Raw genomic sequence first — 23,141 nt, 5'->3', positions numbered from 1 at the left:
ATTGGGTAAAAAATACTAAAAACTGCTTGAATTCACCTAGTTTTTAAACCATTTCAGCTAGATATACTACACCTATTTCATTTAATTATTAGTACAATGGCAAAGATGTGACATAATTCTTTTTTTGAATTTTATTTTTATTTTTTAATTAAAGTATTTTTAAGCCCAAATTTCACCAGACGTCATTCTTTATTTTTATTTATTTATTTATTTTGAGACAGAGTCTCATTCTATGACCCAGGCTGGAGTGCAGTGGTGCCATCTCGGCTCACTGCAACCTCCGCCTCCCGGACTCAAGTGATTCTTGTGCCTCAGCCTCCCGAGTAGCTGGGATTACGGGTATGCACCACCACACCCGGCTAATTTTTGTATTTTTGGTATAAATGGGTTTTACCATGTCGGCCAGGCTGGTCTTGAACTCCTGGCCTCAAATGATCCTCCCACCTCGACCTCCCAAAGTACTGGGATTACAGGCATGAGCCAACGCGCCACCAGACATAATTCTTTAAGACAAAAAAGGGAGTCTCTGAATAAAAACCACAAATGTTCATCCACCTCATCTATTTTGTTCTGTTAGAAAATGCTTAGAGGTTAGAACAGGTTAGCGTATGTTAAAAAAAAATATCAATTGGGATTTGGAATAGGTCTAAGGGCAACCACATTTAACATAATAACCTCTCCTTTGTATTTGAAAATGACCTCACGTTAGCAGGTGATAAATATCAATCTCTTTTTCCAGTAAGAGTGGTGGGCTCTACTATTCTAACCCCATTCTTGTCCTGTATCCCTGGACATACCCATAGGAAGTGGACGGATAAGATCTTTATGTGCCCCTGTGAAACAGAACTAAGTTTACTGGCTCCAAAAGGTTTTGAATCCATCCCGTGGGAGAGAATTTACTCTCAAAATGATCTGATGAGGAAGAGAAGGCATTTATTACTGTCCCAATTTTATAAATAAAGAGACTAACGTTTAATTATATCATATCATTTACACAGGACAATAACAAATGATGTGATTTTCAATGGGGTTTATAGAAACATCTGAAGATTGAAAAAAAACCCCACCTTATGTTGTACCCTACCCTCTCCCCGACCACCCAATATGTATACAGAATCTGAGTTGAGAATCGCTTCTGTATGTGAGCTGGGGCATGTTCCACGTTAACCAGAATGTGCTGGGGCATTTAACAGGGTTGAAAACCTCTGCTGCGGTGGTAACAAAGGTAATCAACACAGGGAATCAAATGCTTAAGTTCTATATTTTATCATTTGGAAAACGCAGTTTTAAAAAGTTCTAGATTTCTTTGGAGAATTTTGGATATAATAACTGACATAGTAATGGACTTATAATTACTTATAGCAATTATAGCAATTTTGGATATAATAATTGACTTATAGCAATAATTGACTTGTAGTAATTACACTGTAAACCATTGGTGGCTTTTGTTTTGGTCATAAGAATCTGTGGAATAAACATAAACATAAACATACAGGGTATGCTGTGGAAGCATTTGTTTTACCCAGCTAGGTGGCTGCTACCCTCATCCTAAAGGAAGTGGTATCTAGACATTTCAAACAAACGCAACTTCTAGTTTAACGTTTCAGAAGACATCTTAAAGTAGTCACTACGTACCTGTTCTGGATAAGATTCCCCTCTTTTTTTATTGTGAAGTTGAAGATAAGAGTCCATTTTAGGGGTGGGTAATCCCAAAGTGAGCTTGTTTTTTTCCACAAAATGTTGTTTGGACTTCCTTTGCCGAGGGCCACGTGATCCCGGCAGGAAAACCTCATTATGTGAACTTGAGCTCTTCCTGTACTGAGAAAGGCTGCTCGACTTCTCCTCCAGTTCACTGTCGCTCAGCTCTGAAAACGGCTTGCTGCGACGGCCACCATGCTCATAGTTTGGGCTTAAAAATTCACTACCGAGTAAAGAAGCTGCACTCTGTGGACTCTCTTTCTGCTCACCTTTTCCCCCAGAGAGTTCCACTGACGTCTCCTGGGAAGGGTAGAGGGGAGCCAAAGGCAGATTTTCTAAAGAGCTGTCCGGGGACTCCGGCAACGCTTCCACAGACAGCAGCTGACCTTCCTCCTTCTTACTCTTCCAGTTCGGGTCATAGCGGAGGTCTGAATATTTGTCTTCTATTGGTTGTTGCCTGCCCAAGGCAGAAGAGAAATGTCAAGTCCTTAATTAAAATAAATTCACTCCTTGTAGTCAGTTGATCATTTATTTGAAATCAACCTCACTCTTTCTCCTATAGTTTTCCTTTTATTATCTGTATGTTAAACACAAATCACAGCAGGGTTCAGTGGCTCATACCTGTAATCCCAACACTTTGGGAAGCCGAGGCAGGAGGATCGCTTGAAGCAAGGAGTTCAAAGCCAGCCTGGGCAACACAGTGAGACTCCATCTTTGCAACAAACTTTTTTAAAAAATTAGCTGGGTATGGTGTAGTACCTGTAGTCCCAGCTACTCAGGAGGCTAAGGAGGGAGGATTGCTTGAGTAAGGAGTTAGAGGCTACAGCGAGCTATAATCATGACACTGCACTCCAGCCTGGGAGACAGCGTGAGACCCTGTCTCTTAAAATAAATAAATTAATTAATAAACATAAAGACAGATCCCAGGCCCCAATTAGACCCACACACTACACATAAGGGTGCAAGGCCTTAATTGTCCAAGTTCATTGAAATAAGGAATAAAAATGGGGGATAATTAATTTTTAAGTGTCAGAAAACAACTGAAAAACAAATGTCTATAATGTTAAACCAATAATCACTGTGGTTCAATGAATGCAATTACTTATGTACAAGAACAATGACTCAGTATTTTAGCTGGTGAAGATAAAACTATGTTTCACACTTTGGCTGGTAATACATTTCATATACTGACTAACAATGTTCTGGTCAAGGACAAGCCACATATACGACTGCGGTCCTATGATACTGTAATAGAGCTGAAAAATTCCTGTCATCTAGTGACGCTGTAGTCCTTGGAATATCATAGTACAATGTGTTGCTCATTATGTTTGTGGTGCTGCTGATATAAACAAACCTACTGCACTGCCAGTCCTATAAAAGTGTAGCACATACAATTACATACAGCACATAATCCTTGATAATGATAATCAACAACTATGTTACTGGCTTTTGTATTTACTATATGATATGGTTTGGATCTGTGTCTCCACCCAAATCTCATGTCAAACTGTAATCCCCAATGTTGGAGGTAGGGCCTGGTGGGAGGTGATTAGATCATGGGGACAGAGTTCTCATGAATGGCTTAGCCCCATCCACCCTTGGTACTGAGTAGTGAGTGAGTTATGGTGAGATCTGGTTGGTTAAGAGTGTATAGCAGCTTCCCACCCTCTCTCTTGGTCCTGCTCTGCTATGAGGCCTGCTCCCCCTTTGCCTTTGCCATGATTGTAAGTTTCCTGAGGTTTCCTTAGAAGCCAAGCGGATGCCAGAAATCATACTTCCTGTAGAGCCTGTGGAACTGTGAGTTAGTTAAACTTCGTTTTTAAAATAAATTACCCAGTCTCACTCAGGTATTTCTTTGTAGCAATGTAAGAACAGGCTAATACACTATACTATACTTTCTTTTTTTTTTTTTTTTTTTGAGACAAGTCTTGCTCTGTCGCTCAGTCTGGAGTGCAGTGGTGTGATCTTGGCTGGCTGCAACCTCTGCCTCCCGGGTTCAAGTGATTCTCGTGCCTCAGCCTCCAGAGTACCTGGGATTACAAGTGTGTGTTAACATGCCTGGCTAATTTTTGTATTAAAATTTTTAGTAGAGACAGGGTTTTGCCATGTTGGCCAGGCTGGTCTTGACCTCCTAGCCTCCTGTGATCCACCCGCCTCAGACTCCCAAAGTTTTGGGATTATAGGTGTGAGTCACTGTGCCCAGTCACTACATTTTTTATCATTATTTTAGAGTGCACTCCTATTTATTTTTTAAAAAGTTAACTGTGAAACAGCGTCAGGCAGGTCCTTCAGGAGGAATTCCAGAAGAAGGCCTTGTTATCCTAGGAGACAGCTCCTTGTGTGTTACTGCCCCTGAAGACTTTCCAGTGAGACAGGGTATGGACAAGCAAGACAGTGATATTGATGATCCTAACCCTGTGTGGGCCTAGACTAATGTGTGTGTTGGTGTCTCAGTTTTTAACAAAAAAGTTTAAAAAGTAAAAAAAAAAAAAAAAAAAAAAATAGAAAAAAGCTTACAGATAAGGATATAAAGAAGTTTTATACAGCTGTACAATGTATTTGTGTTTTAAGCTGTGTTATTACAAAAGAGTGAAAAAGTCAAAAAAAATTAAAAGTGCCTAAAGTAAAAAAGTTACATTAGCTAAGGTCAATTTATTAATGAAGAAATATTTTTAAAAATAAAGGTAGAGGAGTTGAAGTGTTCAGTATTTCTGAAGTCCACAGTAGCTTACGGTAATGTCTTAGGCCTTGAAATTTGCTCCAGGCTCACGCACTGCCTCACCTAGAGAAACGTACAGTCCTACAACCTCCATTCATGGTGAGTGCCTATATAGGTGTACCATTTAAAAACTTTTATGCTGTATATTTACTGTACCTTTTCTATGTTAAATGCACAAATACTTACCACTGTATTACAATTCCATACAGTGTTTAGTACAGTAACACATTGTACAAATTGTGTGTAGTAGGCTGTACTATCTAGGTTTGTATAAGTACACTCTATGATATTCCCACAATGTTGAAACCACCTAACCACAAATTTCTCAGACCATACCCCTGTCATCAGGCAATGCATGACTGTATAGACATCTGGCTGTTTAGAAAGAGAACTGTGAATTGTTGCCTAGACAACATTTGCTTTGGACTGCTCCTTTTTGGGGAAAAGCAAGGTTTTATCTTGACTGAATACCTATATAGGTTCATTCTTCTTTTCAGTGATTTTGCTTTTCACTTCATTTTGTCTTTGTAGAGTGCATCTAATGTACTACAGAAAGATCCCCAAGGCTTCAAATCAGACCAGATCATGGCTCACTGAAAGGTTCATAGCCTCTTGGCTGTCAGCTATGCACACGTAGCTCAGTTGATAGTCAGAATGCACTGGACACTGCAGGAGGGGCCTATCTGAAGAAAAGGTTAAGCAGACGGTCCTGCCTGAGAAAAACGAACTAGCCTATAATCAGTTCATGTGACCCAAAATAAAGTCTCCCTTTTCCCCACGACAATCTCAATTTGTACAGCACCCCCAGTCTTAACAACAACAACAACAAAAGTTGGTAATATGGCATATTTAATGGCCTCTTTGATCTTCAAAAAGCTAAATGGGAGAGATTTTCCTTGAGTACAGTAGATGCAACCCTCTAATCAAAAAGAAAATGTAAATCACCTAGGCTTTTTATGCTATTTGATATTCCCGTTTACAGAGGACATAATTGTATGCTGGGTAAACAAACTAATGGTCCCCCCTAATGTTAATTTACTTTTCTTAATGTGGACCCAGGCTTCTTTGATTTGATGTAAAGCAAAAACTGGAGCAAAAAGCCAAAACTGTCACGTCTTGCTGAATTGTCACTTTGAATTTTTTAGTTCACATATTGTGATGAGGAACTTCTTGAAATAAGTGGCTCCTCCTTTTCCAATAAGAGAAGAGACATGCTCTTCTCCTTCAGCAAAATGGGAATGGTCCACATTTGTTAGAAAATGGGACGCCCAACCCTCCCTGCCCTGCAGGGTCACCTGCCTCTGGGGCTTTGATGGGAGGTTTCTCCCAAGTGACATACTGTCCTAGGAACTCACGGTGTTTCCTGTCCCTGCCTTTCACTTGACCCTTAAGCATCATAGGGCAGGGATATGAATTGTACTGAATTAAACATAAGTTTCAACTGTGGTTGTTTAGGTGGGGGAGAAAGCTCAATTATTATCTTCAAGTAAATACAGATTTTTTTGTAAAGAAAGGTGCTATTTTCCCATATTTATGCTGTGCTGAAAGAAAAAAACTGAATTTAACTTTCTTAATTCATTTGCTCATTCATTGATTCAGCGGGTACTTATTTATTGAGCCCTTATGAAGCTACAGGAATAGTGGTAGATGGTGAAGCGGTAGGCGCACAGCCTAGTGGGGGATACAAACCAGGAAACAGCAATTGACACTTTGGAGTGATGTGTGCTCTGATGAGGAGCACCGGGCCATCAGGACACAGAGGGACATCCAGTCCTATCTTGGGAGGTCAGGGAAAGCCTGCTGGAGGAAGTGCCGGCGTAGCTCAGAGCTAAGGCTAAGAAGGGCAGGAAGTCTATGCTAGGCTGAGGGAACAGCATGTAAAAAGGAGTGGAGGCAGAGACAATGTGATGCTTTCATGGAACAAATTCTGTGTGGACAAAATGGAGGGTGAGAGGGGGCCAGGTCGAGGAGCACAGCTCAAGGGTAAGCAAAGGTCAGATCTTGAGGGACGCTGCAAACTCCTGAAGCACCTCGGGCTTAACAAAATTAACCAGAGAGTTAATTAGAAAGCAAAGATTTTAGTAAGATGTAAATACATCTGGATAGCCAAAGTGAGGAGTTTCTGGAAGGGATTATCTACAGAGGCTATGAAGTCCTTTTTGGAAAGCTTAGAACAGGTAATCCTCTACTTTGTACTGTTTAGAGCAGTGCTGGCCACCTTTCACAGGTGACAACACTGGGGATCACTGTTCTGCTACTCACGCAGGAGTGAGACGTGGAAAGAGAGCACATATTACTGTTTGATGATCTAGGGAATGTTTGTGGTGAGTCTTCAGGTTTATTTCCTTGGAACAATTTTGAGGGAAGTACTATTATTACCCCCATTTAACAGATGAGGAAACTGAGGCTTAGAGGGCTTATGTACCTCTCCCAAGGTCACAGAGCCTGGCAGTCTGCTCTGGATCAGGCTCCTGTACATCACGTTGCATTGTATCCTGCTACTATTCCCATAGGTGACAGTGAAGAAAGTGGATTGCGGTGTCTGCCTTATGTGAATCAGTGAATGGATCGGCCAGTTAACAGATATGCACGGAGCACCTCCCTACATACAGGCAGAATCTTAGGCACAGAAGGTACAGCAGCAAGGAAAACAGAAGCAGGCTGCTGGATCTTACTCTTCAATGAGGAGGACAGGCTTTATGCACCAACTGTAATACAGTAATCAACTAATGAATTAGATGCGTAAAGAAATACAGGACGTTATGGGTATTTAAAACAGGAGGATGTGACTTATCACAAAAGTATGTTAGCCTCTTATTTCCACATTCAGTTGCTAGATGATATTGCAAAGTCCATTCCAACTCCACTGTTCTATGATCCTATGATAGACTCATGAAAAGATAAATAACTGAGGCCGGGCGCGGTGGCTCAAGCCTGTAATCCCAGCACTTTGGGAGGCCGAGACGGGCGGATCACGAGGTCAGGAGATCGAGACCATCCTGGCTAACCCGGTGAAACCCCGTCTCTACTAAAAATACAAAAAACTAGCCGGGCGAGGTGGCGGGCGCCTGTAGTCCCAGCTACTCCGGAGGCTGAGGCAGGAGAATGGCGTAAACCCGGGAGGCGGAGCTTGCAGTGAGCTGAGATCCGGCCACTGCAGTCCAGCCCGGGATACAGAGCAAGACTCCGTCTCAAAAAAAAAAAAAAAAAAAAAAAAAAAAAAAAAAAAAAAAAAGATAAATAACTGAGTAATGCCCACTGTTTTTTAAAATTAGGTAGTCTTCAGTTTAAGGCAATAGATTTCCTGGTTTCCATCTCTGCAGTTATGCGAAGAAAACTAGTGCACTCATACTGGTCATGGTATTTAACCAGCATCAGCTGATAAGGACATAGTTTCTACAGTCATAACTATAGACCTCCTTCCGTCATATGTAATATTGTGGTGCTTTGTTTCTCTGTATGATAATATGGATTATTTTGGTTCTGAGAAATGGTACAGCAGAGCATCTAAGAACAAGGGTCCTAGACTATCTGCATTCATTTCCTGGTGCCACAAGATTATGTGAATGTGGGCAAGTTATTTAACTTCTGTGCTTCAGTTTCCTCATCAATCAAATGGGGATAATAGTACTGGCCAGGTGTGGTGGCTCATGTCTGTAGTCCCAGAATTTTGAGAGGTCTAGGAAAAGGGATCACTTGAGGCCAAGAGTTTGAGACCAGCCTGAGCAACACAGAGAGACCCCCATCTCTACAAAAAAAACAAAATAAAACCAATTAGCCAGGTACTGTGGCATGCGCCTGTAGTCCCAGCTACTCGGGGGGCTGGGGCAGGAGGATGGTTTAGCCCAAGAGGTAGAACCTTCAGTGAGCCATGACTGTGCCACTGCACTCCAGCTTAGGCAACACAGTGATACCCTGTCTCAATAAAAATAAATAAAGTTTTAAAAAGTAATAGTACCTACCTCACAGTGTTATTGAGAGGATTATGCAAATTAATACATCTAAATGCAGCCAGGCATGGTGGCTCACGCCTGTAATCCCAGCACTTTGAGAGGCTGAGGTGGGTGGATCACGAGGTTAGGAGTTTGAGATCAGCCTGATCAACATGGTGAAACCCCGTCTCCACTAAAAATACAAAAGTTAGCCGGGCATGGTGGCGCGTTTCTGTCATCCCAGCTACTCAGGAGGCTGAGACAGAAGAATTGCTTGAACCCGGGAGGCGGAGGGTGCAGTGTGCCAAGATTGTGCCATTGCACTCCAGCCTGGGCGACAGAGTGAGACTGTCTAAAAAAAAAATAAAAATAAAATAAATAAATAAATAGAAATCTAAATGTATGGAACTGTGTCCCTGGCACGCAGTAAGGATTCCATGAGGACTGGCTGTAGAAGCACGTATCAGACAGCTCCAACACTAGCCTTGCTTGCCGTGCACCACATTCACTCCCTGTGACATAACACCGTTGTTGTGTATTATGCTTCTGGTGATGGATCTCAGGGGATTTTTCTCTTTAAAACTCCACTTTTAAAGATGTTTAATCACGACTTAGGCACAGTGGAGAATGGCCAAACCACAGTTTAGGGAATGGGATTAAGAAACGTCAGTACTTTCACATGATGAAACATTTGAACAACTGCTGAAAGATGATGAATAAGGTAAAACTCAGAGAATTAAATTATTTTAGACCTTCTGAAAAAGCTGTAATTTCTAGCCTCAGCAAATTTCCTTTTTTCTGAGACACAGTCTCACTCTGTTGCCCAGGTTAGAGTGCAGTGGTGCGATCTCGGCTCACTGCAACCTCAGCCACTTGGGTTCAAGCCAAATTTCCATTGTTAAATGGCTGTAGAAGCAATATCACCCACTAAAGAAAAGACTGATGTTTTAAGTGGAACCTAGAAAAGTACAAAGGATTTAGAAACACACTAGAGGAAATGAATTGCTCTGGCTGAGAAAAATGTTTTTGAATCAGAGAAACTCTAAGAATGTGTATATATAAGGGTAGAGCCTGAAGATGTGGCTCTTATAAGAGTTTTAATTATGTTGCACCATTTACACCTGAAAAGACTATCTTAAAACATCCCCTTTCTCCCCTTTCTGGATGGAAACCATATGTGGAGACAAATAGGAGGTTATGTTTTGCAAAATCATGAGCCTGGAAAGCTGTAATACTTCACAGAAACAAATCTAATGGTCAAAATAGAACATGATACTGAAGAACCCCATTGTACTGAGCTTGTGTGCTTGGAAGCTCCATTGTGTTTGTGGTCCAGGTCAACACACTGGGACAAAATGAGTGTGAAGTGCCCTTTCATCAGTAATCATCTGCACACAAAACATGCACCTCTTTTCCTCCCCATTTGATAGAAAGGTTACACAGAAAATGAGTACACAACTCTTTTGTTACTGTTCAGACAGCAGATGCAGGGTCTGCTCTTCAGATGCCTAGGTTAGAAATGGAGGCAGCGAGGAAGGGAGTGGGGGACGGTTTCACATGCATATGCCATGATATTTGCTGGCTTTAATGGACCATATTTGAGTACTTACTGTGATAACTTCAAACAAAATAAAATAAAATCTCCATTTAATGAAGAGCTTCATATTCAACATTGTATTCAATCAAAAAATTACTAAAATTAGAGCATGTTTCTAGTACAATTAACATCCCTTGCACTCACAATAAAATATTCAATAACTGGCCATTTTGCCTGTTGAGGAGGTGAATAAAAGCATTGCTATTAATCATTTAGCTGTTATTTATTTGTCACTTCATTTTAAGTAGGCAGTTAAATTGAAACTGCACATGTTATTATTGATTTAGGTTTAATTTAATCCTTTTAAACAGAATAATTATTCCCAATTTATATGCCATTAAATCTTTTATGCATATGAACAGCAAATTCAATTTTTGTTTAAGTGTAAAGTTTTTAATGCTTCTTTAAAGAACTATAAAACTGATCATTGCTTCCAAGGATTTCTGAATTCTATGCTCGCCTTAATCTTCTTATCAACAGCTTTTAAGTAAATAAAATGAAATAAATCCGAAAGATTAAAACTTCACTTTTGTAAATATGAAATAAAACGGTTCCACAAATATACTGAAATGCTTTGTGAAGGTTATTTGCAATCCAGAAAATTTTATTTAATGCAGGCATTTATTTTGCTAAGAATTTAAGCATTTGAATAGAAAAAAGGATGATTTAATGAAATGAAGGTCAAAGACTGTCTATAGAAACACACTAAAGGGGATGGATTGTTATTTAGTGAATTTTATTTATAAAAATACACAATTTGGATAATTCCAACCGAAGTCCTTTTTTTTTTCTTTGATAACAAATTTGTGACTGCAAAACACCAGATATTTCTCCTGGGTTCTTAATAGTACCAGTCTTGATTCAAGAACAATCTGTGAGTTAAATGAAAATTATCTAAAGAAGACATGTTTGTAATTGCAATGTAAAATTCTAGTACCTCACTTCTATTAAGATTATGTCATGTGAAACCAAGGCCGCATCTTCACAAGGGAAATGCTGTATGACACAGTATTTAGCAACATAATTCCTCTCATTCAATGAGAGTTTACAGTGCTCATGCCAGACATTTTCTAAGGAAGGCTCGAGTGTTTTTTTTCATTCTCCAAAATAATAGCTAAGAGACAGAGACCTAAATTTATAAAATGTGCAGGTTCTTACACTTTCTTTAGGTAGAGTTTCTTCTTCTTCTTCTTTTTATGTTTTTGTTTTGTTTTGATTTGGTTTGGTTTTTGTTTGCTTTTTGAGATGGAGTCTTGCTCCGTCCCCAGGTTGGAGTGCAATGGCACTATCTTGGCTTACTGCAACTTCCGCCTCCTGGGTTCAAGCGATTCCTGTGCCTAAGCCTCCTGAATAGCTGGGATTACAGGCCCGGCTAATTTTTGTATTTTTAGTAGAGACGGGGTTTCACTATTTTGGCCAGGCTGGTCTCGAACTCCTGACCTCAAATGATCCGCCCGCCTCAGCCTCCCAAAGTGCTGGGATTATAAACGTAAGCCACCATGCCCGGCCAAGTTTCTTACATTTTAAATGCCAGATTTAGCAGCATTAAAATTGCAAGGCAGCTGTGATATCATAAGAAGGCAATGGAGTGGTCTTGACACCTGGGTTCTAGTCCAAGTTTTGCCACTAACCAGTCATGTGAGCTTGGGCAAGTCTTTCCACCACTCTAGGTCTTGGGTTCCTCCTCTGTACAATAAATAAAGGGAATGGGCTGACCTTTATGAGCCCTAACAATTCTAATAATCCATTACTTTATTAGTTGGATTGGGCCTATCAGGCAAAACCTAGCAATATATGGAAGTGTTGGGAAAATCATTTATTTTTAATTCCATATATTAAAAAATTACATTAAAGTTTTCTATATTTTCAAACTTGTCAGGGAGTAGAAATAAATGAAAAGACAAAGGTCATAAATTAAAGCATCCCTTTAGTAATTTTGTTACAATCTTCTTGATCCTCTTGATAAACTCACAGCATTGTATGTCATTTAAATTTGAATAAATCACACTCTGTGAGGTTTTGAACTCATGTATGTACTTATTTTAACACAATAATGCATCCTAGCTTTGAAATAACCTAGAAAGGAACTAGTGGTTGTCTCCGGGGGCAACAAGCCTCAGGAGTCACTATGGCGTTAGCATTTCTGGCGGGGACTCAGCCTTTAATAGCCACAATTCATGCCCATGCACACCCTTTACTTCCCTCTATGACTGCTCATCTGTTACGATGGCACCATGCCTGCTCTCAGGAGCGTGTCGGGGTTTAAATAAAGCATAGTTTGTGAGTAAATGAATGAACAGAAAACAGAAGTGACTAATACCTGCAACAAAAAGTCACTCCTCTGATGTAACTATTCCCATGTGATCAGAAACAAATAAGTGCTAGTAGCTACTCCCAGAGTACTGCATGGAAACTTCTAGAACATGGCAGGTAGTGTAATGTATTGGAAGAGGTTGGCAAAACAATGGCCTGAAATTGAAAATCTAATAAAAGGCAACAGAAAATAATGTGGATGAATGTTGCTAGAAATCAATGGGAATGAAAGTTGACTCCTGAAAGCTCCTAGAATGTTCTCAATAGTCCTAGCATATTAGACCTAACTTCAGATGCTTCTTTAATCTCCTACCCAGTACGAAAAACATCTCTACACCACCTATGGAGAGACAGTAGTCTAGTCTCAGCCTAAATATTCCCGATGCATTCTACGAAACAGCCTGGGAAATTTGGGGGAAATGAAAATCCTGAGTTTTGGTCTTCCCTAAGTCTTTCTCTACCTGTGGTCTCTTTTGGTTATCCAGTGCCACTCTTCAAGCCCTAGAAGTCATCATTCAATACTTCACCTGGCTTTCGTATTATTAATCAGAAACAACACACATGAAAGCATCTGAGATTAACAATTATATACAACAATAAAAATGCAGATTATTGTCCGGGTGCGGTGGCTCACGCCTGTAATCCCAGCACTTTGGGTGGCCGAGGTGGGCAGATCACGAGGTCAGGAGATCAAGACCGTCCCGGCTAACACGGTGAAATCCTGTCTCTACTAAAAATACAAAAAATTAGCCAGGTATGGTGGCAGGTGCCTGTAGTCCCAGTTACTCGGGAGGCTGAGGCAGGAGAATTGCTTGAACCCGGGAGGTGGAGGTTGCAGTGAGCCAAGATCGCCCCACTGCACTTCAGCCTGGGCGACAGTGCGAGACTCCATTTCAAAAAAAAAAAAAAAAAAAAAATGCAGATGATTAGGAGTCCCTTTTTTTCACTTTCAGACAATTCTGAATACTCAGTTTAGTAATTCCTCATGTGCCTATCTCCCTCCTATTAATTTCTAATACAAGGTGGTTTCTTAGACAGAATATGGGCCCTTTTGTGGAGGTTCTGGTCTGAGGTGATCAGAGAGGAAAGCACTGCAGACCTCACTGCATGAAAACACTTGTTTCCCAGGACAAGTGCGGAAGAATATGGCTACCACGAACTCCCAGCCCAAAGGAAAATATAATTCATGTCTATCTACTCTAAGGACACAATATCCTCTAAGAATGTTTATTACTTTCCTAAAGTTTATCATTTTACATGCATATTTACTCTGGCCTCAGTTTAATCTGTATTGAAATTGTCATAGTTTTAATTTTTTACTAGATAGTGAAATAGAATCCTTTATCAGCTCAATCCTTGATTACCTATCACAGATACTGTGATTAGTGGCTCAGACTTTGGCGTTTGGAGAGAGGTCAATTTAATTTCCGGTTCTACTATCTAGTAACTACATATACCTATGCAGCTCTCAGATCCTCAGTTCCTTATCTGCAAAATGGGGATAATAATGCCTATCCAAGAGGCTCTTGTAAGGATAAATGAGATAAAGCAAAGAGTTTTACAAATGGTAGCTAATTATATAAATATTCCTGTTAACAAGACCTTATTAAATACACACATAAAGTACTGTATGGCTGCTCTCTGATTTTATTTTATTATTATTTTTTTTTAATATACAAGGTTTCAGAAGTCCCCAGGACTGAAGAGGTTGTTTCTAATGCTCTAGGAATTACACAGATCTCTTTCTTCGTGAGTGCTGAGTGTCATAAGGCCAGTTCTGGAGTGGGGTTTAAGGATTATCACGTGAAGATCCCCTCTCCACTCTTCATTTATTCGCTACAGTCAATGCTGCTCCAAATTCCATTAAGTAAAAGGTTTTCTCTCATCCATATACATTGAACTATGGCTTGACTTTGGTCAGATACAAGGGAATAATTGCTTTGAGGAGGTTCTAGTAACATCAAAACACAAGTGTAGGACTCAAGTGATTTGTCAGGCAGCTTTTAAAATTATTGATTATAAAAGCAAGAAGAAAGAAATTTTCCTTGGTTTTAAGGCAAGCTTTGACTATGTTTTTTTCTGAACTACAATTCCCAGAATGCCATCTACTTTATAGAAATAAAAGCCTACTTGAATTTCATATTGAGAGTCTGAGATCAATTTCCTTGTCTCTTTCATGGCTCAAAAACTACTCAGATCCAAGCAAGGGTATGCCTAGGAGAGGCTTCGAAGACTAACATGAGGCAGGGAAAGGGACCAATAATGAAACGCTCACCTGAATAATATTTTCGAGGCATTATTTGTCTAATTGCTTCCGTTTTTTCCTTTTTACTGGAAAACTGGTTATCCTATAATGTTCAGTGTATGAAGCACTATATAGCCAAACAATGACTAGGGCTATAACCCATTCTAACCCGAGGGTTTATAGTTCATCATTTAAAAAGTCCAAGGCAAATCAATCTGAGGAAAACAGCGTTATTTGAGGATCTCCGAATCAGAACCAAGAATCTAACCATAATTTTGATTTTTATAAGCATTATTCTTACTTTGAACTATAATAGATGGTATTTAAACTGCACTTTCGTAAGAACAAGGGTTAAAGTCAGGTCCCCGAGCACTGGACAAAAGGAAGAAAAACCCAACAACTGGGGAAATGAGGTCTCTTAATGGATCCTTACCTTGGTTTCTTCATCTTAAAAACACAGACAAAAATACCTATCCATTGCAAAAGATTTTTCCTTTCCAGTGGCCCCATTTCTATAACTAAAACTACTCCCATTTATTACCTAGGAGACTATAAATCTCTTAGAGCCAGGATAAAAACAGGGTTTGGAGCCGTGGAGTCAGACTGCCTGAGTTTTCTGCTCCACCACTCACTAGATGCAACAAATGGGTATAATATAAACTTTTAAAGCCACATTTGCAACCTTCAAAATGGGATCATGATAGCATCTACCACGGCTGCAATAAAGATTAAATGAGATAATACATGTAAAGTGTTTAGCACAAATGGGCTCATGATATGCATTCTATAAATGCTAGCTGTTGTTAGAGGAATCCTTAAATCTTTGGCTTCTCTTGTTCCTTCAATCCTCGTATCTAATCTGTCACCCAACCCTATCAATTATTTCGTTTATATATATAAAATTTCAGTTAAAGTTTTGTCTGAAAAACAAAAAAACAAAAACACAAACTGGGGCCGGGAGGGGTGGCTCACGCCTGTAATCCTAGCACTTTGGGAGGCTGAAGTGCACGGATTGCCTGAGCTCAGGAGTTCGAGGCCAGCCTGGGCAACGTGATAAGACCCATTCTCTACTAAAAGTGGAAAAAATTAGCCGGGCATTGTGGCGCACGCTACTCGGGAGGCTGAGGCATGAGAATCGTTTGAACCCAGAAGGTGCAGGTTGCAGTGAGCCAAGATCGTGCCACTTCATCCTAGCCTGGGGAGCAAGACTGTCTCCAAAACAAACAAACAAACAAACAAACTGGGAACATCCCAAAGTCCACCCTTGGGTGACTGAAAAAATATATCATGGCACCTCCAGATACTAGAATACTATGTACCATGTCCATATGTACTATGAACGTATAAATAGAATCATTGCTCAGCTATCTGTGAGGGAGTGGTTCCAGGACTCCCTGCCGATACCAAAATCCAGAGATGGGCAAGTCCCTTTTATAAATTGGAGTAATATTTGTATATAGCCTATGCACATCCTCCTATATATTTTAAATTATCTCCAGATTATTTATAATACCTAATACAATGTAAATACTATGTAAATAGTTGTTATACTATATTGTTCTGGAATAAAGCCAAGAAAAAAAGTCTCTGTACATGTTTAGTACAGATTCAACCATCCATTTATTCCCCAAATATTTTTGATCTGTGGTTGGCTGGATCCACAGATGCGAAAGCCATGGATACGGAAGGCCAACTCTACAGAAAGAGACCCAAGATACACATGGGTATTTTGTTAAATGAAAATAACCAGTTGCCAAAGAGGATGTCTAAATCGATCTCATTTGGCTAAAACCATGTAAAAAGATTCTCAGGCTCACAAGTTATCAGAGAAAAGTAATTTAAATCTATAATAGGACAGGATTTTATAACCATCAGAATGGCAGAAGTTAAAAGACAGTCATTCTGAGGACTGGTAACTTGTAGGCACTTGTGGGTAAAGTTGAAGATGTCCATCTGCCCATGAACCACAGTTCCACTCCTGGGGACTTTAAGGAAACTCTTGCATGCATACCCAAGGAGGCATACAATAACGGGCACAGAGCATTGTCTGAAATAACGAAAATTGGAAAAAAACTAAATATTCGTCAATATTCAACCAAGACCATGTCTTAGTTCAAAAGCATGATTGTAAAATCCCAAAAACATAATATTGACTGAGCAAAATGGGCATCATACATCTGTATATAGATACATATTTATCTACTAATTATAGATTATCCATGAAATAAATGAATGGAAGATTGGTGAGAAGGATGCACACTCATGTAAGAGTATGTATTGATTACCTCTGAGGGGGAAGAAAGGGGAATGAGTTTGAGAAGGGGTACATGGAAACTTTATCTGTAATATAGTATGAATTTTAAAAATATATCTGAAACAAATATGGCAGTAAGGGTTATACTGCATTTTTCTCTGTACTTCTTTATAGGTTAGAATTTTTGCATGATTAAAAAAAAAAAAAAAAAAAAAAAACAGCATCAGTAACAAAACAAGGACATCCTCCAAGCACGATAACCTAGATAAGTTTCTTCATCTCTGTTAGCCTCATTTTCGTTATCTGTAAAATAGGAAAAGCAATGCCTTCCCTACAGGATTGTGATGGAGAATTGAGTGAAACTAAGATAGGCTCTTAAAAAATGATGTCATTGTTATTGTTGTCATATCCATCCAACAGTCTCTCTGTCCATTGTGTGTTTGGTCTCTAATTCAAAATGCACCAGCTTGCATAATAATCTTCCTTAAACGCTGCTGCATCTCACTGCCCTCCCCAAGAACCTGTATTCTCTCTGCCTGGCTTTCCCAGCCCAGTCCAATCAAGGGTGTCTGTCTCTCTGAAGCTGTCTGGATGCCTCTTCTGCCTCTAGCACCTTGGTGACAGCTCTTATCACTTTACTGTGACATATCACTAAGACACTTATGAGACTGATTCAACTAGATATCCCCAGTGAAAAAACGGGAGGGGAAGACGAAAGGAAAGAAGAAAAAGAAAGATAAGAAAGAAAGAAAAGACTCAGGACTGGGCTCTACTTCTGGTTCCCACACGAGCCCTTGCAGTGACTGTATCCTGAGGACAAGTCATGTGAGTTCTCTAAGACTCAATATCCTCATCTGTGGTAGGATGGTTACACTTCATGACCTGAAAGTTTATCTTCCAATACTATAAGCACATTTTTAAGACCCCCTCATAATCAGACTCCTACTCAGTCCATTTTCCCTACACTCAAATCCTCCGCAAGCCAGCTGGGCTCCCTAAAGTGCCGCAAACATGTCACTCCCATTCTGTTCTATTATCCAGATCTTAGCTTGTTTTCAAGACCCTACCCAAGTTCCAGGCCTTCCAATAAATTTTCCTTAATATATTTCAGCCTGAATTTAAAAAAAAAAAAAAAAAATCAGCCGGGCACAGTGGCTCACGCCTGTAATCTCAGCACTTTGGGAGGCCGAGGCAGGTGGATCACAAGGTCAAGAGATAGAAACCATCCTGGCCAACATGGTGAAACCCCGTCTCTACTGAAAATACAAAAATTAGTGGGGTGTGGTGGCACAACCTGTAGTCCCAGCTACTCAGGAGGCTGAGGCAGGAGAATCGCTTGAACCCGGGAGGCGGAGGTTGCAGTGAGCTGAGATTGCGCCACTGTACTCCAGCCTGATGACAGAGCGAGACTCCTCCCCTACCACAAAAAAAAAAAAAACAACAACTAACACAATATAATTTATAAGGAGCCAGTCACTATTCTAAACAATTTAGATATATTTATTTTAGCCTTATGATAACTGGTTAACTATTATTATTATCCCATTTTTACTGATGAAGAAACTGAGGCACAGAAACATTAATTGGACTTGGCCAAGGTTATACAGCTAGTAAGTGGCAGAGCCACTATTTGAACCCAAATGGTCTGCCTCAGACACCATGCACTTCACCACCACACTAAAACTTCCAAATCAATAGCTTTTACCTTCTTCTGTACTCTATCATATCCTCAGTGCCTCAGTTGTAACAGAGTGGTATCACCACATTATTTTACATCCCCTTACTTTTTTTGGTAGCTCATAGCACAAGGTTAAATCCCTTAAATTCTGGTTATTAGATTAAATCTTTATATGATCATACAAGCCCTGGGAGGTAGACCTCTACTAGCTCTGAATGGGCCAAGTAAGATTCTATCCCCAATTATTTGTACTTTATTGACATTCATAGCAATCCTGAGAGATAGGCAAGTCAGGTTGTTTGACAGACGAGAAAAAGTGAGCCAAAAAAAGAATTAAGTGGGTCAGGCATGGTAGCTCATGCCTGTAATCCTAGCACTTTGGGAGGCTGAAGTAGAAGGACTGCTTGAGGCTAGGAGTTCAAGACTAATCTGGCCAACATAGTGAGATCCCATCTCTATTACAAATATTTAATACTATATAAAATTTTTTAAAAAATAAAAAAAGAGTTAAGTGATTTATTCCAGATTATACACTAAACAGTAATGCCTGGACCAAATCGAGTCTACCTGACTCCACATCCTTTTCTATACCAGGCTTTCTGGAATTTCTCCCAGGTGAGGTCTTAGTGTGGAGACACTTGGAATATGGACAGGAAATAAATGGTATGAGAAATGCAAATGCCCTGATTCATACCCATTGCACTTTTTAATTTAAAAATATCTGAATATGGAAAAAAGATGTACCCAGCTCTCCTTGGCTGCTTGGAGACCCGTCTCACACACATGGCGCTCATTAGGGCAGCTTGCCCTTACTCTCATTTGGAATGACACCAGTAATTATATAACTGTATATTTTACAGCCCATTATTATCTTACACAAGCCAATTCCTTACCTGTTATTGGCGCCCTGGTCCCAGGTATGGTGGTTTTGCTCGCGAGCCATCTGAGCTGCTTTTCCACTAGCTTCCTCTTCTGTCTCATGCAGGCTTCCCCGTGGAGGGCTTTCCTCGTCTAAGCTGTCGCGCTCCATATCGTTGTCCTGGATTCGATCATCAAACTCAGAATGGGATATAATCTCTTGAGTGAGGCTTTCTGAATCAGATTCCAAGGAGTCTTTTGAAATCCGATGTAAGTCTTCTTTCTTCAAAGGTGGCTGTGTGGGCTGGACATTTAAGTTGGTATGACGGACAGGAGACTGAATAGAGAGCTTGGGAATTAGTTTACTTTTACTCATCTTGAAAAATGCAAAAAATTAACAGGGGATACTCTTGTTGATAGGAGCAACTGGCTGATATTTAAAGTTGTGGTTCACAAAGGCGTTACCTGAAAAAAATTATATTTATGTTACTCTGCAACTACTGAAATCTCAATAATGCCAACGTTAAACAAATATTTAAATGAGTAAGAAAACCTTGTTCTATTATCTGCAGGCTTTTGTATGCACCCTTTTGTGTGTATAAGAAAGGTCTATTAGAAAAACAATTGTTTTTCTCTCTACAGAAACACATCTGATGTAGTGCTCATAAGCAGCCTGGGTAATCGAATGCAGTTTTATTGATGAAATAAATGGCTGCTTGGGAAGTGGATTCTATTTCTAACTTACAATAAAGTTAGAAAAGGCTTGTTACAGACAAACCTTGACTAAGACAAATGGTTAATTATGGACAGTACTTGGATAGCCTTATTTCAAATGCCCAGGGCAACAATATAAATATGGCCCATAGTTATTCATGGATAGAGTAAACCAGGTTCAGGGGCTATCTTTTGGAAAGTAAAGTAAGAAGAGTGTGGTTTTCCATAGTTGGAACTGTAAATGAGGAAGCTGTTTTGTTCCTAGACCTATCTGGGCTGGCAACATCATTTGGAAAAGACTTTCTGATAGCCAGGTTGTGACTAGATAGGAACATATAATTTAGGTGGACATAAATGGAGATCAACCTCATCCAGCATTTTTTAAAACCCATAATAACGATTAAAATTGTTCAACAATCATGCCTGTAATACCAGCACTTTGGGAGGCTGAGGTGGGCAGATCACTTAAGTCCAAGAGTTCAAGACCAGCTCGGGCAACGTGGTAAAGCCCCGTCTCTACAAAAAAAAAAAAAAAAAAAAAAAAAAAATTAGTGGGCATGGTGGGATGGGCCTGTAGTCACAACCACTCAGGAGACTGCGGTGGAAGGGTCACTTGAGCCAGGCAGGCAGAGGCTGCAGCGAGCCAAGACTGTACCACTGCACTCCAGCCTGGGTAACAGAGGGAGACCCTATCAGAAAAAAATAAATAAAACTGTTCAACAAAAGATTTAGTGGCCTTGGGAATTCTGCCACTGAGTGATTCAAAGTGGAGCCTGGAGGTCTACATTACGGAATGGGATGCTATCCTGGGGAAAGTTGAGTGGGTGGGAGATTGGCCTGAATTACAGCTAGGAGTTAGCTGGAGTCCCTTCCAACTCACTTATGAGTATGATTCAAGTGAACCTTCGCTGTCTCTAAGGGACATTATAAAGACCCATGGAAAAGGTGCTTTGAGTTCATATAGGACTGAATGGACATGATGTTTTTGGATTGTGCTTCCTTTCATCTCTACCTAGCACTTCTATTTTGGTCTATTTCCTATCTCACTGCCTTTATATTCATTTTCTTTTTTTTTTCTGTGAGTCAGGTAACAGAAACCTTTACCAATAGAAATTACTGTAAAATTTGTCTTAATGGCTTGCTCTTGTTCTTTTGGCAAATCCTAACTTTAATTAAATGACACAACCTAATTACTATTCCTAGGATTGCTTATAATGTTGACCTTGTTGCTAATGTTTCCAAGGAACATCATCAAATCCTTGGAGGAAGGCACCTTAACAAACAACAGGCAAAAGGGAACGTTCATATGTAAATACACATGCAGTGAGTTTTCTATTGAATTTGAAGTCTGTCCTGTTGGTAGACTAACATAGTATTCTCTCATTTTACAGACTGGTTTGTTGTATTATTTTGTCTCTTATTTTTAAAACGCATACTGCATTCTGCCTTATTATTTTAACTGTTGCTTTTTTAGGATGTGCCAAGAAAGCAGCAAATCTATCAAATACTAACACATTTTAACTAAAAGAGTTTCACATCAGTTTTACTGGAAGAGCTAAGGTCACTGAATTCGAGATCCCGACGGGCAAGCCTAGGTGTTATAGTGCAACTTAGAATTACTCTTAAAATAATTCAGCCCCTTGAACTTCGCTTCTTAAATGAAACAGGCTAAGCTTTCTTGGAATGAATAAATAATAAAACAGTAACCACAGAACATAATTTTGTTGATGTTAGCGGATTCCTGAAGTTTGCTAAAGTATGCAAAGAGCAAAGCCAAACGCCACAAAAGCTGGGTTTTCTGTGGAGGCCTGATCTTACGAAAACATGGGGTTGAAGAAGGAACAGCTGACAGCTTGAATAAGTTAGAAAGTGGGCGCTTAAATTTAATGAATGTGGCTCCCTCCTTCCGTCCAGTGGAAAAAAAAAAAAGGTTGTGCCGCTGAAATTTCTTACCAAGAGAGGTGACCAGTCTCCTGAATAAACAAGACAGGGATAGATCCCATGGCACCTAGGGACTAAGAAGCGGCCAGCTCCCCAGGGATCCCTACAGTGGGTCTAGTCCACTAGCATGGGACAAACGAACTTCCTCCTGGAGGGGAAAAGGAACCCTGCTTGGGCTCACCAAGACGAATCGTAAAGAAAAAGGAACGAACCCTGGTTTGAAACAGGCCGGAAGCTGCCCAGTAGAGGCGTTCGGTTTGTTTTTTACCTTTGCTTGTTCCTGAGGAACAAGACCCGTCACAAGGGGCGTTTGGAGGTCCAGGAAGTGACGAGTCGGCGGGCCTGGTGCCCCGGACCGGTCCTAATTGACCGGGAACAGGGCTGCTCTGGGTGCCCGGGCGCCGAAGCCTCGGATCACGGCCCCCCAGCCCCTTGGTGCGGCCTCGCCCCCTTGTCGCTCCCCACTCCGTCCCGAAGGCTCCGGCGCCGGCTCCTCCCCAGCTTGCTCGGCGGTTTCCTGCAGTCCCTATCCCCAGTCAGCCCTTCCCGTTTCCCTCCCCGGGCGCGCCGCCCACCCCGGATCCGGGGGGCCACCGCCCGTCACCTGCCCGGCGCTCGTCCGCGGCCAAGACCCGGGCGGCCCCGCATCCTCCCGCGCCGCCGCCGCCGCCCGGGCCCCCGCCCGCCCCGGCGCTGCCCTGGAGACCGCAGACAACACAGACGCCGGCCTCCACTTGGGCGGAGCAGGACCCGACCTAGGATCCCGCGTCCCGAACCGCACCCCTGGCCCTGGCACGGAGGCTGCAAACGGCCGTAATAACGATATCGGGGCAGAGCTGGCGGAGCCCTAGCGCCCCGGGAGAGGCTGCCTCGCCGCTCGGACTTCCAGCGCCGGAGGGTAGAGGCCGCCCGGGGGCGGAGATCTTTGCCACAAGTAAAACTACTAGGATACGCGAGGAACTACTACAAATCAAGAAGAAAAGGAACCCAATTAAAGAATGGGTAAATGGAAAGGTATTTCACAAACACACGAGAAATCTAAATGGCCAATAAATATCTGTTTATTGAAATGGTGCTTTAATTCATTAATAATCAGAAGATGGCCAATTAAAACCACAGCGGATAATACCACACTCACCATAAGTTGAGTCGAAAAGTCCAAAGCTGAAACGTCTGGCAGCGTCAGGTGCTA

General features: G+C 40.9%; 1 protein-coding gene across 6 annotated transcripts in view; it reads right to left on the bottom strand.

Moving 5' to 3' along the window:
* The window catches only part of JHY (junctional cadherin complex regulator), a 74,883-nt gene extending 52,051 nt beyond the window's left edge, over positions 1–22,832 (bottom strand). For 3 of the 6 annotated variants that reach the window (XM_008021252.3, XM_008021257.3, XM_008021256.3), the window contains exons 1-3: positions 22,218–22,547; positions 19,330–19,759; positions 1,636–2,155 (exon numbers count right to left, since the gene is read on the bottom strand). In XM_008021252.3, the coding sequence (XP_008019443.3) occupies positions 1,636–2,155; positions 19,330–19,670 (861 nt within the window). In that variant the 5' untranslated portion in view covers positions 19,671–19,759; positions 22,218–22,547. The other 3 variants (XM_073021853.1, XM_073021851.1, XM_008021254.3) reach the window with 3 other exon arrangements.
* Positions 22,833–23,141: the final 309 nt, after the last annotated feature.

Source organism: Chlorocebus sabaeus, chromosome 1, assembly GCF_047675955.1.
Source record: "Chlorocebus sabaeus isolate Y175 chromosome 1, mChlSab1.0.hap1, whole genome shotgun sequence".
Taxonomy (NCBI): Eukaryota; Metazoa; Chordata; class Mammalia; order Primates; family Cercopithecidae; genus Chlorocebus; species Chlorocebus sabaeus.
Note: the sequence above shows the minus strand (reverse complement) of the source record. Positions and strands in the feature narration are given on the sequence as shown.